Source organism: Phlebotomus papatasi, chromosome 2, assembly GCF_024763615.1.
Source record: "Phlebotomus papatasi isolate M1 chromosome 2, Ppap_2.1, whole genome shotgun sequence".
NCBI lineage: Eukaryota > Metazoa > Arthropoda > Insecta > Diptera > Psychodidae > Phlebotomus > Phlebotomus papatasi.
The window spans coordinates 84,781,206-84,796,999 of NC_077223.1; the positions used below are offsets into that span (position 1 = coordinate 84,781,206).

General features: G+C 34.2%; 2 protein-coding genes across 2 annotated transcripts in view; one reads left to right on the forward strand and one right to left on the reverse strand.

Annotated features, from left to right (window-relative positions):
* Positions 1-15,794, reverse strand: part of LOC129804748 (serine/threonine-protein kinase ATM-like) — a 49,347-nt gene that overhangs the window by 10,224 nt on the left and 23,329 nt on the right. Inside the window, exon 5 of the mRNA XM_055852316.1 lies at positions 14,142-14,641. Within this exon, the coding sequence (XP_055708291.1) occupies positions 14,202-14,641 (440 nt within the window). The 3' untranslated portion in view covers positions 14,142-14,201. The remainder of the gene's footprint in view (positions 1-14,141; positions 14,642-15,794) is intronic.
* Positions 524-14,140, forward strand: LOC129804747 (mucin-2-like). The gene is made up of 5 exons (XM_055852315.1): positions 524-1,488; positions 8,462-8,532; positions 8,760-9,319; positions 11,519-13,287; positions 13,486-14,140. The coding sequence occupies exons 1-5, from the start codon at positions 1,455-1,457 to the stop codon at positions 13,974-13,976; spliced, it is 2,925 nt and encodes a 974-aa protein (XP_055708290.1). The 5' UTR covers positions 524-1,454; the 3' UTR covers positions 13,977-14,140.

A 15,794-nucleotide genomic window follows, 5' to 3' on the forward strand; every position in this document is an offset into this window, starting at 1 on the left:
TTTTTGCTCATGAACTTGACTTTTGTGCTTAATTTAAATGATACTCTACTCAAATAAATATATTTATTCACACTTGCACTACTCATATAGACACTCAATTAAATTTATTTGTCTCTTGTGGTGTGTCTCTTCAATCCGTATGACTGTGTGTCGATCTTTGGGGTAAAGATTGGGTCCCGAGAATATTTTCTTTAAGAGGAATAATTCTATATTCTCGGTGCGTTAGAAAATTGCCTCAGGTGATACATGGAGGAAGTGATGTTAGATTAAAGAAAAGAGCAGTAAACGACAAAAATTCACAAATTAGCTTAAGGAGGGGATTTATCATAGAAAAATTTGCCATGAGACCATCGACTTCTTGGAGCTTCTTCGCGTGCTTAGGAATTGTATGTATATGTGTTGCGATTAAACATAAAAATCATATACACACCTGAATGATTAAAATCGAGAGGCAACTGTATTTATTGTAGATGTTTTCAATATATACATATGGGTGCAATCTATCGGTATAATCGAGAGATGGTGCAGCTGAAGGCAAAACTCAAAGGTGGGTACCGAAGAATTCCAGCACCAGTAAACGCATTAGTATGATTTGAGTACTTGTCTCAGAAACAGTTAAGTTTCGCTGGTAGCAGCGAATAAAGAAGTCCACACTCTTCTTTCTCTCAAAAAAAAAAACCATCATCACAAGCAACATTCGCATAATTTTTCTATTCATCAATAAAAATTCAGAGAGACTGTTTTCACCCAAAAATCAAGCATTTTTGTCACGTTCATTTGTGAAAATAATCAAATTGAAAGAAGAAAAAAATCCAAAAAAAAAATTACTAGTGCAGCCCTTTTTTGGATATCCGGAGAGACATACATTTTCTAATTTGAATTAGTGCGCGCAAGAAGGTGAAATAAAAGAAAATTTGTCGTGTCTTTCATCAACAATTACAATCAATTCTGTGCAATCAAGTTCCGTGTCTTCAATCGCACAAAATGTGGGAAGTTTGTGTTGTTAGTTGCTGTCCTGCTTTTTATGCTGGATTATAAGAAAAAAAATAATTGCAAAATAGACTAAAAAAGACAAGCTAAAAACTCTTTTGTGCCTTGTTACTCGGAAGCTAAAGATTCCACTGACCTGTGACCCCTGTGACATTTTTTTACCCCACAAACTCCCAATTAAGTGATACCACAAACTTAAACCCTGTGCAAAAATTAGTCTTTCAATGAAATTTCCATAAGTGTTCCCAATTTTTTTTCAGCAATAAACCTCTTAGCTATAAAGAGACAATTTGTGCTCAATTATGTGATTAAATACAATTTCCTCAAAGTAACATTTATACACAATTCTCTCTTTTTTTCCTGTGCAAAAAAAAGTAACAACCAATTGAGTGATTTTTAGTATTAGATAGAAAAAAAAACAAGAAACAATTCATCATTATCCATAGACTTCTTCTGTAACAATTATGAATACCAAACTGCTGAGCTTTGTGATTTGGGGTGAGTTGAGTGTTTTACAACAATTACAAAAGAAGTTCAATGCATTGGGGTTAAAATATTGATTAAAACTTCAGGAAAAATGAGCGTCACCAATTTTAGAGACCATTTAAAAAACTTTGTGCTAGAAATATTTGAGGTTTCTATGCAAATAATTAAAGTGAAACGTGAAGAACACTGAGAAAAAGAAGAATATTTTCTTGAGTAAAAACAAAAATTAAAGGACTCAAATCTCCCGATAGTCGAGGAACCGACAAGTACACATATAATTCTGATGGTTATGATCTTGTTTGGCATTTTTTAAAGTAGTAAATAACGATTGGAATAATTAAATCACCATTAAATTTGGTTAACGTAACTGTACCAAATTTCGGCCAGCTTGTAATTTCGACCACTTCTTTTGTTCCTCAAATTTCCAGTTTTTTTTTTATACTCGATTAGAGATTATACAATGCAAAAAAACAAACAGTGTCGCAAAGAGACTTCTTGTCAAAAACATATTTTTTTAAAATTGAAATGATATGCAATTAATTCCTCATCAAAAAATAGGTGCGATAAAGAAAAAATTACACCTAATCACTGGTAAAAATAAAAGGATCAAATTGATCCTTTTGCAAAGGATGGATCAAATTCACATGCTCTATGCTAAATGTGCATTCAAAATTTGAAATTTGATCCATCCTTTGCAAAAGGATCAAATTTGGATTATTTTTAATTTAAATTTTAATAATTTATTTTTACCAGTGATCTCAGCGAGACCATTTCATGCTTGTTAATATTGCTTCCAGCACTTTTGAAAAAGACTAACAAAAAAAAAAAAAGAAAATGATTCGCAAAGTACATTTCCTTTCAAAAAAGTTATAGGACGGTAAATTTGCAATAAGAATGAGCTTATTGGAAACCGCGCGTATAAGAGCTCGTGAAAAAATAAAATGAGAGTTTTATCACATTGTGCCTTACAATCCTGTAGGGTAAGATGGGATAATTTGGAATTAAGTGTAATTTGGAACTTTGATTTTTCCTAACAGTTTTAGATGACAAAAGGAAAAGGCAATGAAGAAGTGCTCTCGAATGTAATGTCCTGTACTTCTTCGTGGTTTTCTTTTTCTATTTGACCATCTGAAGCACAGTGAAAATCTCAAAATTCTAAAATAGACGTAATTTTAAATTACCCCGTCTTACCGTGCTATCGCATTAGGATTTTTATCAATTTGTAAATTCAATTTAATTTTCAGACGAATTGTTCCTATGCGTTATTTTGTATTAAAAATCATTTGAATTGATAGATTTTCGCCTAGTTATTGATATAAACTAATACTTGGCTCATCAAAACATGTTTAAACATGCTTAAATAGCATAAATGTGATTGCTCAATTAAATTTGAATTCAGCAAATTAAAATGTTAAAATTGCTCATTAATTTCAATTTTATTGCAGTTAAACAATCATCCTTTTGAACCAAATTGTTCTTATTAAATTTATTCACTCGTAATTATTTATTATTTGTGACCAAAATAAATAAAATAAGTACAGTGATTAGTGATAAACTTGTACGCGAGTGAAACTTCAGAATCGGCAGTAATTTACTAAGGTCCTATAAAGCAATTCGAAGGAAATTGTTGTTTCAAGAAATCGTAGTTGGGATGACTTCACACAGATTTTCAACAAGACTGTACAAGAGTCTCTTCATGAGCTCCTTTGCCTACAACCTTTTTTTCTGGTTTTGGGGATTCTTTTGCATACAGATAAGTGACTTATAAGACATTTTAAGTACTATTACACATTTTCCGGAGTCATTCACAAACAAAAATCTTGCGACACTATTTAAAATTGAGCAAATTTCGTGTAAAATGTGTCCTGGCTGTGAGAATTTTCAAGTAAATTCTAGAAATCTTATAATGCTCAATTGAATTTAAAATTAAATTGGGAAAATTCTAGTGTGATAGCACTATTACACTAGTTATGAAACTTTTAATAATTCGGCATTTTGGCGTTCGGAATTTTGACCGGAGCCCCCCACCCCCCCGCAATGGATAATAAGAATCTAATTTGGATAAAATACAATTGCATTGATCTAAATTGATTGTGAAAATTAAAAAAATTATAAAATACAGTTTGGCTGTTTTTGATAAGTGATGAGACCTATTAAAAGTTCACCAAGGAAAATGAATTGCAGTAAATTAGATTAGATAGAAAATAGAATTATGGAAATAGAGGACATAAATGGCTCTTTTATCACTATAGTTATCTTACGCCAGTCGAAAAGCCTTAAAATCTACTTCTGTTTAAATCGGTCGCATTTAGATTGCTTTCTATTAATTGCGAGTTTACAGTTTTGATGTTTTCCAAAATCTGTAAAATTTTATCCCTAGTTCCAATTAATCAAGTTAAGTTATCCTATTTTAAAAGTTACGTAATTTCATCATTTACAACTCATCTGAAACATGTCAAAGACGATTAAATAAGTGAGGACACTTTTTTCAAAGTGTCCCTACTTCTAGCAAGAAATGATCATTTTACAGTGCAGTTTTTTAAGCTAAAAGATTATTTAAAAATGTCAAATGATTTCGAATTACCTAATTTTACCCTAGGCATAGGCTTTCAGGCTTCGCACATATTTCGATTTTGTACATTTAATATTTTTCTTATGTTTCTTTAATGAATCTGACCTATTTTTTATGAAATGCGTGACTTAAGACTGGCTAATAAAATATATTTCCATTATGTTTGTATAAGGAATATGAGAAAAATATATAGTGTTCGAATTAAAAAAGGATTTGAAATTGCCAAAAATTTGGTTTTAACGCTTACAATCATAAAATTAAAATTAGTTACGCTTCATTTTTAGAGAGAACATCTCAGTTAGGGTTAGTAATATTTTATGCTTTACAAGATTATTTCAAAATTTTCACTACTCAGTATTTCAAAAGAATCATTGGGTTACCGCCGTTTTATAAGATAGGTGATGGTTTTCTTTTAATTTATTTCTTTTTGTAATGTTTTTGCCAAAAAAATTATAGAAGTTATACAATTAACATGGATAAGCTTTACGATTAAAGACCGATCATTTCTTAACTTATAAAATACTCGTGAATCGTATCACCTAAATCGTATCACTAAAAAGTTCGTAAAATTATTTTTCATAAATAATTATTCGTAACATGAGAACTTGTCAAACATTTATTTTATTGTTCTTTAGCAAACATTTCTTTGTATGTTTTTTGGCTGGCAAAACTTTACGAACAAATTACTAAATTTTACGAACACTTTTTTGTATTTTTGCAAATATGTATGAACAAATGTTTGTAAAAGAACAAAAAATACTTATCGACTGATTAGTGAATTTTATAATATTTTTTTATACAAATATAAAGTAATTTCTAAAATTGTTCGTAAGTATTCGTGAATTGGTTAATTCCTACGAAATGTTCGTAAATCATATAACCCATTAAAAAGGTTTGTAAAGCTTGTACTTTTTTCACAAACATAATTTGTCCAATGTTCATAAACATACAGAGAAATGTTCGTAAAATTTTGTTTTTTGTTCGTACAGTTTTGCCAAATATACAAAAATTTGCGAACAAATGTTTGTAAACGAACAAAAAAAGGCTCGTAAAGTGATCATGTTACGAACATTATTTGCGAAAAAGGAAAAATTTTACGAACTTTTCAATGGGTTATAGACACATTTATGAACATTTTTATAATATTTTACATTTTTTTTCATTATACAGGAAAAAAATATTTTGAAGTTTTGTAAGAATAAAATAAATTGTAATAGTTAATATTTTATAATAATAAATTACGATTTGGCATTATTCTTAGAATAATTAAGCGATAAAGTTAAATTGGGTATAGTAATGAAGATAAAGAAAATTAAAAAAAAATAGCGGGATTTATATTAGACACATTTTTGTAAAGACTAAGGTTTTTTAGTGAAAAAAATTAATTTATTTACTGTCTATTTGCCTGTTTGTATCCTACACATAATTGATCTATTCTAAAATTTTTAAGATACTTTCATTTAGTTAGCTATTGTAAAGTTTCTTACATTTAGGGCAGAATCACATTGACAATAAAATGCTCGGCGTAGCCTCACCGTATTTCGTTAATTTACGCATTTTCATTGCAATCCTTACGCAAATTCTCGATTACCGTATTACCTTATCTCATACTCGGTGGCACTTGGTGAAAATAATATAAGAAAATTGAAGAAATAAAACGAAAATTCAATAAACGGTGAGAAAAAAACTGTACGAATTATTTCTCTTACAGTTTTTTTTTGCTTACCGTTTATCGAATTTTCGTTTTATTTCTTCAATTTTCTTATATTATTTTCACCAAGTGCCACCGAGTATGAGATAAGGTAATACGGTAATCGAGAATTTGCGTAAGAATTGCAATGAAAATGCGTAAATTAACGAAATACGGTGAGAATTTTACTGTCAATGTGATTCTGCCCTTAATCCTAAAAGTTTGAGAGATTGAAAAATTACAAAATAAAAAAACTTATTTAACGAAATACAACAGGGGTATGCAAGAACCGTTCGAAACCGAATAAACGTCAAAATATGCACAAAATATTGCACATCTCTGCATTAGATTTTGACTTTGACAATCCTATTTTATCCAATGTAATTAGTCCACTAAAAAGATGGAAAAAGTAATCGAAATTTATGGTTATTCAAGTAATAATTCTTTCTAATTTCGGCTAACCATTTGATAAGATTTAAAAATACCCTTCCAAACAAAAATTAATTATTTTGTTTTTTCATTTTGTTATATTGCTATAATTAAATTTTTTTTTTAAATTACTTTATGCATTATGATCAACGCACTATATCTTTTGTTTTGTAAATAATTTTTATATGTTAATTTCAGTGAGAGTGAATGAAATCTATGTATTAGTCACCTCGCTCAATCTCATATGCAGTTTTGAAAACGTGTTTCCGAAAAAAAAGTTATTGTGTGCATGGCAGTGGTAATTTAACTGGGTCCCGGGAAATTCCGAAAACCAAAATCCCGAATAGGCCAAAATTCTGAAAGCCAAAGTCCCGAATTCTTAAAGCTGTCGTAGCTACTCCCACGATTGCATCCGCGCTCGTTGGAGGCAAAAGTAAATTTTCTGTGTTTTGTAAATTATTCTATACATTATTCTCCATATAATTTCATCCCATTCAGGATTTTAGCTTTCAGGATTTAGGCTTTCGGGATTTTGGCTTTCGGGATTTTGGCTTTCAGGATTTTGGCTTTCGGTATTTTGGCCTTTTCGAGATTTTGGCGTTCGGGATTTTGGCTTTTGGGATTTTGGCTTTCGGGGTTTTGGCTTTCGGGATTTTGGCTTTCGGGATTTTGGCGTTCGAGATTTTGGGTTTTGGCTTTCGGGATTTGGGCCTTTTCAGGATTTGGGCGTTCGGGATTTTGGCTTTCGGGATTTTGGCTTTCGGGATTTTGGTTTTCGGGATATTGGCTTTCAGGATTTTGGCTTTCGGTATTTTGGCCTTTTCGAGATTTTGGCGTTCGGGATTTTGGCTTTCGGGATTTTGGTTTTCGGGATTTTAGCGTTCGGGATTCTGGCCTTTTCGAGATTTTGGCGTTCGATATTTTGGCTTTCGAGATTTTGGCTTTCGGGATTTTGGCTTTCGGGGTTTTGGTTTCGGGATTTTGGCTTTCAGAATTTTGGCTTTCGGGGTTTTGGTTTTCGGGATTTTGGCCTTTTTGGGATTTTGGCTTTCGGGATTTTGGCCTTTTCGAGATTTTGGCGTTCGGGATTTTGGTTTTCGGGATTTTGGTTGCTTACGATTTAACTATATTTGTGTGCTATCATTATTATTTATTTTTTACGGAAATGAAGTGATTTTACATATCGTCCAGTCAAATTGTCAGTGGCGGTTTTATATCATATTTCATGTTTATTCCTTAAAGAAAAGGCAAAAATTACATTATATAATAGATTCAGGAGATAAACTGATTGTAAAAATTATGAGGAGTCGGATAGAATTCTTTCAAAACATTTCATTCAATATTAAGATTCATTTAATTTGAGAGCAGTCAATAATACCATAAACATTCATTAACTATTGAAATTTTTGGGTCAAAAAAATTCGCCTTTAGGCAATTTTTCTCAGTGAATAATCCCAGAGCTAAATAGTTCTCACGGATAATTTCATGAATTTTGTCTTAATCAGGCCTTATAGAGTTGTTAACGGTTTTTTCTTTGAAGTTTGCATAAAAAAACAGTGAATATTAACAAAACGGAAATTTAATACTACAGCATAATTTTCTTTATCACATCTATTGGCTGTTTAATTACAAAAACAACCATTTTATGCAATGTCTGGATGCTGGAATAAATGAATTGCAAATTTTCCAGTGAAAGTAATTTTTAATTAATTCCTAAATACACGATAAAATAAATACAATATCGGTTCTTTAGAAAGTCATTCACAAAATATATTGCGCGGGTTTTTTTTGTTTATTGGAAACAAATAAAAGAACTTGTATAAAAATACCCAATAGATCTCCTAAACTAAACTACAAGTTTGATAAATTCATGTTTTGTGCATCTCTTAAATAATTCATAAGTGCTTAGAAAACCATAAAATATATGAAATTCATTAAAATTTATGACTTTCTAAATAAAATCTTAAAGATGAATGTCTTAAAAACAGAAATAGTTGATCATATAGATGCATCTCACACAAGAAGTTGCAAAATATTTCCATTTTCGCGATTAACAGTGTTAGTAAGCTAAACACTGCAGCTTATTAGTTGATTGGATGATCATTTGTAATCAACTAATTAAATTACAGCCTATTACAAGAAGAAAAAATCACGATAATTAGCTCTAAAGACGCTTCTCTCACTGAATTGCAATTGTGGGATCATTTTTTCTCTCAATGTTTTAACCTCAAGTGCTCGATCATATAATAACTTTTATCTTGAGAATTCTGTACAAGACGATTTATTGCTTTTAGGACTCTTCCTGGTGATTCTCGTTGATCTTTCATGTTGTGAAGATTCCACAGCGAGATCAATAAATTTAGCGGTAAGTTTTGTCAAAGATTTTTAAGGTATACTTACGGGAAATTATACACGATGGTGACCTTTGTACTTTCTCTTTCATACAGATTGTATGATAGAATAAAGGAGAAGAAAGTACGAAGACCATCCGTGGTGTCTAATTTCCTGCATTTATTTTATTGACTGAAAAAACGTTTAAAAAATTTTGAGGTAATTGGATTATGTCTTACGAGAGTTTATATATTTTTTCAGATGGCCTGGCGTCCTGTCCAGGCTGTACAGACTCTGTATAGCCCTGTCCAGGCTGTACAAGCTGTCCAGGCAGTTCAGCCCGTTCACAAACCCCAAGCTACTCAATTCATCTCAATCCCAACCCTCGCAAAAGCCAATACGGCTCAACTTCTGCAAATAGCCCATTACAATGCTCAACTGCTGAACGCTAGGATGAAGGACCTTCAGACCCAATACAGTAATCAACAGCAGCAGTACAGCAGTAACAATCAGTACAGGAATCCCTTTGCAATCTTTGGCGTCAACGCCTCTAGTCCAAAGTATCGTGCCGCACTCCTCAATGACATCCCCCTAAAGCCTTTCTCGCCCAAATATACTGTCACTACATCCGGACTCAGCCCTATCTCCTACGGCAACAAACAGCCCATCTACCTGAGTGAGATTGACCACCATCTACCCCTGGTTCACTCCTCAACGCCCAAGATCCCAGTCGTAGTCCCATCGGTGGGAATGAGTCCCTCAATTAGCCACTACAGCTACATTCCTCTGCTCTCAGCTAGCCCAAGTTCATTGATATTCAGGTGAGTATTAGACTTAAGAAAGGGGAGCTCTATTTCTTTCTTTTCACTATTTTTGATCTTGTTTTTCGACTTTCGATTTTTCTTTATTTCATCAATTTGGTGACGGCCAAAATTCCGAAAGTCAAAAATTGAATGGATCGAAATTCCGAAAGCCAAAATCCCTAAAGCCAAAATTCCGAACGTCAAAATCCCGTATGGGTAAAAATCCGGAAAAGACACAATCCCTAAAAGCCAAAATCCTGAAAGCCAAAATCTTGAAAGCTAGAATCCCGATTACCAACATTCCGAAAAAAAACCCGAAAGCCAAAATACCGAATGGTCAAAGATCTGAAAGGGTCGAAATTATACGGAGGATAATGTGAGAATAATTTCCTAAAACACAGAAAATTTCCCTTTGTCTTAAGCAATCACGGGTGCAATCGTGGGAGTATCCAATGACACTATTAAGGATACTGGATTTTGACGTTCGGGATTTTGGTTCTTCCTTTCGGAATTCATGCGTTTGGGATTTTGGCTTTCGTAATTTTGACTTTCGGGAACTTGGCTTTTGGGATTTCGGCTTTCGTGACTTTGACTTTCGGGATTTTGGTCCTTTCGAAATTTAGGCGTTCGTAATTTTGGCTTTTGGAATTTTGACTTTTCGGGATTCTAGCTTTTCGGTATTTTGGCTTCTCGAGTTTTTGAACCATTTGCGATTTTGGCTTTTCGGGATTTTGGGCCTTCGGAATTTTGGCTTTGGGGTTTTATCTTTCGAGATTTTGGTCTTTTCAGAATTTTGAATTTACAGAATTTTGGCTTTCGTAATTTTTACTTTCGAGAATTTGGCTTTTGGGATTTTGGCTTTCGTGATTTTGACTTTCGGGATTTTGTTTTTCGGGATTTTGGTCCTTTCGAAATTGAGGCGTTCGCAATTTGGGCTTTCGGAATTTTGACTGTTCGGGATTTTGACTTTTCGGGATTCTAGCTTTTCGGTATTTTGACTTCTTGAGTTTTTGAACAATTTGCGATTTTGGCTTTTCGGAAATTTAGCCTTCATAACTTTGGCTTTTGTAATTTGGACTTTCGGGATTTTGGCTATCGAGATTTTGGCTTTAGGGGTTTTATCTTTCGGGATTTTTTTTTTCAGAATTTTGAATTTACGGAATTTTGGCTTTCGTAATTTTGACTTTCGAGATTTTTAACATTCGGGATTTTGGTTTTCGGGATATTGACTTTAGGAATTTTGAACATTCGAGATTTTGGCTTTCGGGGTTTTATCTTTCGGGATTTTGGTCTTTTCGCAATTTTTGGCTTTTCAAGATTTTGACTATTTGGGATTTTTGCCCATACGAGATTTTGAATTCTGGGGATTTTAGCTTTTCGGAATTTTGGATACTCAAGTTTTTGAAGCATTCGAGATTTTGGTTTTTCGGAATTTTGGGTATCGAGATTTTGACTTTTCGGGATTTTAGTTTAAATATGTTGTTTTAGGTAACACGAATTTCTTTTCCTCTGAAGAAATATTCTGTGGACCATGAATTTCAAGCGGATCAAATTTTAAGCTCACAAAATATGCTAGGATAAAAGAGATTGTAAAATTTGTGAATTATACGAGAAATGTTATAATTAGATTAAGTTCTTTGAGGTTATGTTATGCATAACTTCGAATTTTACGATAATTACTGCACTGGAATTGGAAAATCATGCCATATATATTTGATTTTTCAGGTTAGGCTCAACATAACCTAAAACTTTTCAAAATAACCTATTATTAAATTAAATAAGGAAATTATTTCCAATGCCAGAGTTTTATCTGCAACATTTTGATAATTCCTAATTGTGCAATTAGGGCTATTGTATTCGAATATTACGGGTGGGGACATTGGGGAGTATTTCAGTTTCCATTTCAGTTGAACTTCAGTTCTTTAGTGGAGCAATTTACATTAAAATTTAACACATATAATTTCATATGCGCATAATTTAACTTGGCTCACATTATGTTTAATTTACAAATAAGCTATAACTAACTTATCACTGGCATCTCTTCATAAAGATTTAAGACATTTATGATTAAGTTGATTGATAGTTTGATCTAGAAATATTTGCCTAATCACTCTTTTACGTGGATGCAAATTTTCAATTGCACTCGTTTCGGTTGTATTCTCATCACGATTACTTTTCCATTGCATTGCATGTACGCTCTTGGACACGCATCCTCAGAGATACACCTGTAGTGATGCCGGCAGCACAATCGGCAACATTTCAAGGGAAAACAACACTGAAGCCACATCCTGTCCTCAATAAATTGCAAGCACATTTGGCCCTTGCTACCACTCATAAGCAACCATATGGCTCATACTCGAATATCTTCGAGAAATTGACCGTTCCCGTCTTGGCGCCAAATGTTTTCAAGAATCACGTCGTTGCAGCGAATTTTGTGAAAAATACCAAGAATGTTCAGCCAGTGTCAAAGATCATCAACAATACAGCTCCTAAGAGAATCAAACAGACAAATGTTCAACCAAGTCCAACTCCCAGTGCAACTCCAGATCAGAAAACTGGAGAAACTGGCATTAGGACGGGAAATCAGAATAAAACACAGGCGTCAATCTTCGAGGCTGGACCCTTTACGCCTATTGTGAGAGAGAATGCTGTTGTAAAGGACGCTAAACCTACACTAAAATCTAGCGACGTTCTCAATGAACTCAATCGCCATCGGAATATTATTCAAATCATGGAAGGACTACCACAGATTCCTTCAAGTGTATCTTCTGTTGACATAAGTGGAGAACAGAACTTCCGACCAATTGATATTTTGAAGAAATACAACATTTCCAAGTCACCGCTTCAGGATCTGACTAGATTCTCCTTCCAGCCAAGCTCTTACATGGATTTCACATCACCATCCCGGAAGTATCCACTCCTGCCAACAATACCAACTACAATGGTAACTTCTGGTGATAGGCTCTCACCGACGCACTTTAGACTCAATGAAATCAAAGAGACAACTGGAACCGCTTTCACTCCAATGATGCCCTTCTTACCGACGCCCAATAGCTATGGACTTCACAAGAAGCCCCTATTCTCTGGGAGTCATACTTTCTTCACAATTGAGGATGCTGTTACGGGAACAACTCCTACTCGCAACACAATAGACTACAAAAGCCTCTTTGATACGACAACCGAATTGATCAAACCTGTCCGTGAGGATACAAACGATGTAACCACAACAGCTCCAGAGCCTCATACACACTTCTACAAGTTCATGAAGTATCCTTCATCATCATCAACAGTGACGATCTTCGAGACAACAACGCCCAAATCAAAACTAAAACATCGCAGAAGAAAACCTGGCAATCGCTTCAAGAGTAACATCAGTGATCCCAGTTGGATTGACAAACTCCCAAAGGAATCCATAAGAGTGGAAAAGAATGTCACAACAGAAGCGTCCGAGATCACTTCTACAACCAGACATTCAGCCAGATTCCGACAGAGACCGAAAACGGAAACGACAACGACCACAACTGAGACACCAGAAATTACAACGGATCCTACAACTGAAGTAACTGATCAAGTTGCTCCAACAACAGTCAAAACCACATCAGAGGAGGTTGTCAATATCACTACAACAACCGTTTCAACAACATCGGTTGCGGTTCAAACAAACTCATCAACACTGAAGCCAATGGCAAAGTATAATTCTATTAGTCGACCTAGATTGAGTTTGAAAAACAGTAGTTACTATCTCAGCAATCTTTCAACATCAACAACAACCAATCAACCATCGGAGATAGTCACAACGCCAAAGTTTACAAGAAAACGACTACCTACGCGACCTTCAACGACAACAACGGAAGCAAGTGAAGAAAAGACATCATCAACGGAATCCAGTACGACAACAACGACGACAACATCAACTTCAAAGAGGTTTCATCCAACGAGGAACAACAATTTCACTCGTCCATCCTTCACGAAGCCATCAACTGAAGGTAAGGACTTGAATACTTCGTCGGTTGCGTCTACCACTGTCGTATCTGCATTTTTTTTGCGTCAGCATTTCACGCAAGAGGGGACGTCTGTGTTGTGAATTGCACCAAATGCAGATACAAAACAAATGCAGATACGACAGAGGTAGACGCAACCAACGACTTGGTAATACAAGTTGCTGACTTTTATTTGTATTCCAGGACCTGTTTCTCGAGGATCAACGGGTTTCCCCACACGTCGAGGTTCCAGTAGAGTAGATTTTCGCAATCAAAAATCAACAACCTCCACATCAACTACAACGGATTCGGAATCATCAACACGATCGAGCACAACATCTCACAGACGCTTCCAAAGTGCTCAAGACAAATTGGCTAGTGCAAAACAGAGACATCGAGTTGAAGAAACAAGCTCCCCGGAGAGTACCAGTGTTGATACAACAACCGAGCACAAGCTCGAAACATCAATTATGAAAATTGCCAAAAATGATCACTCATATCGTCCATATGCTCATTCTACATCCAAAACAACCGAATCCATCATCAACAACAACGTCATCAATGACATCTCAACGGAAAAGTCTGCAAAAAGTGTCAATAGCAATTCAAAAAACCGACGGATACCAGAATACTTCACAATAGCCACTGATGATCCCATCTTACCCATTCAAGCATTCTTTCCCAAATTCGACTGATGATCAAGCAGTTTTACAAAACTGATCAATTTAATTCATTTGTGTATAAAATATTTGTTTTTTGAAAAAAAAAGAGAGTTTCTGACATTATTTTGTTGAATGCAAAAAAAAAAACAAAGAAAGACAAGAATATTAAAAAAAAATGATGAAAATTATAAATCTTACCTGATCTGTTTCCCTTCAACATCCATTTGGTTGTGCCTCTCTATGCAATATTTTTCTGCATCAGTAGATTGCACACCAACCGTAGAACATTCGTGAGAGATTTGCCGGATTTATAGCTTGCTGAATGAGCCTCTCCACTTGAGTGCCAACCGAATGGACAGTGGTGCTGGAATCGCGTCCACTGAGTTTCTCATTAACTCGAAACAGTGCTCGAGTTGCTGATGCATTTTTCTGCTCATTCACATGGATACTCTCATTTGCCGATGCACACATCTCCACCTGACTCGTGCTCCAATTGCAGAGGGGATCATGGAGGAGCACCTCGAGAATTGTGTTAATTGTTGCTTGATTTTCACGCAACACTTCCATTGTCAACTCACAAGATCGTCTGAAGATGCCATCGACACCCAAGAAGCCCATTGCTGACACAATGTCACGAGTTAGGCGAAACGGTACAAGTTCCGGGGTTCGTTGGATTCTGCCTTTTTCAAAAGAAATCCCTGAAAACCACACGAATTTTTGTAATTTGGAGAAAAATCTCGTTTCGTTGCTTGACCGTCTTATCGGTCCGCTGGGTTCGCTTAACCGTTTAAATCTTGGACATTTCTTCAAAACTAATTTTAACGTTATCAAAACGTAATTTTGACGTAAATTGTACGTTATTTTGACTCAATTGTATCTGCTTCTTTTAAAGACTAGCTAAAACTAGTGTGTAGACGCCAAGACGTCTACACACTACACTGAGAGAAATCCGAAAAAGTTAAAATAACATTCCGGAAATGTTAATTTTACCCTGCAGTACTGATCCGAAAACGGTGTAAATATTACCCTTTCTAGGTGTATTATGGGTTTAATTTACTCTTCCTTCATGTTGATTTTACCCTTAAAAGGTGTAAAATTAACATTAAAAAATGTTGATATATTTTTACACCCAAAAAGTGTTAAAGTTATGACGAAAGGCATTTTAAAAAAAAAATTCTACTAATGTGTAGACGCAAAACGGTAAGATCTTACTAGAGCAATCCTAAGTAAAGGATTTGTCCATATTCTTAAATAAGAACTTTTCAGACGTACATAAAATAAGTCTTTAACAAGTACTGTGAAAAAAATAGTTTGCAAAAATTGATTGATTTTGGAGATCAGCTGTAAATTAATCGAAAAATTTGCAATTGGATGTAAATATTTTGCAAATTTTTGCCTACAACTGAACACTATAGCTGCGCCATCTACACTGAGATATCATAAAGCTAATTTAGTGTTCTTGTCTGCCGTATGAACACAAAATCGACGTACCCGAATTATTAATGAAGAAGCCAATTGCACTTAACAGTTTTAATTTTACTAAGATTATACACATTTTTTTCTCAATAAATTTTTCACACTTGCTATTATTATTGAATTTCTTGGAAAATTTTGCCAGTTTTAACCTAATCCAAGACTAATATAATGTAAGAATTTTAGCCGTCGGATCATTGATAAATGAACCATCTGAAATGTCAAAAACTTTTGCACTGGGGATGCAACCTCGCGAACAAATCTTTAAATATTTCACTATTGAAGTCTTTTGGATACAAAATATTTATCACACAACAACACTCCAGGGACTTGAGCAAGCCCCCTGAACCACAAAATTTAATTTCGCAAATAAATAAT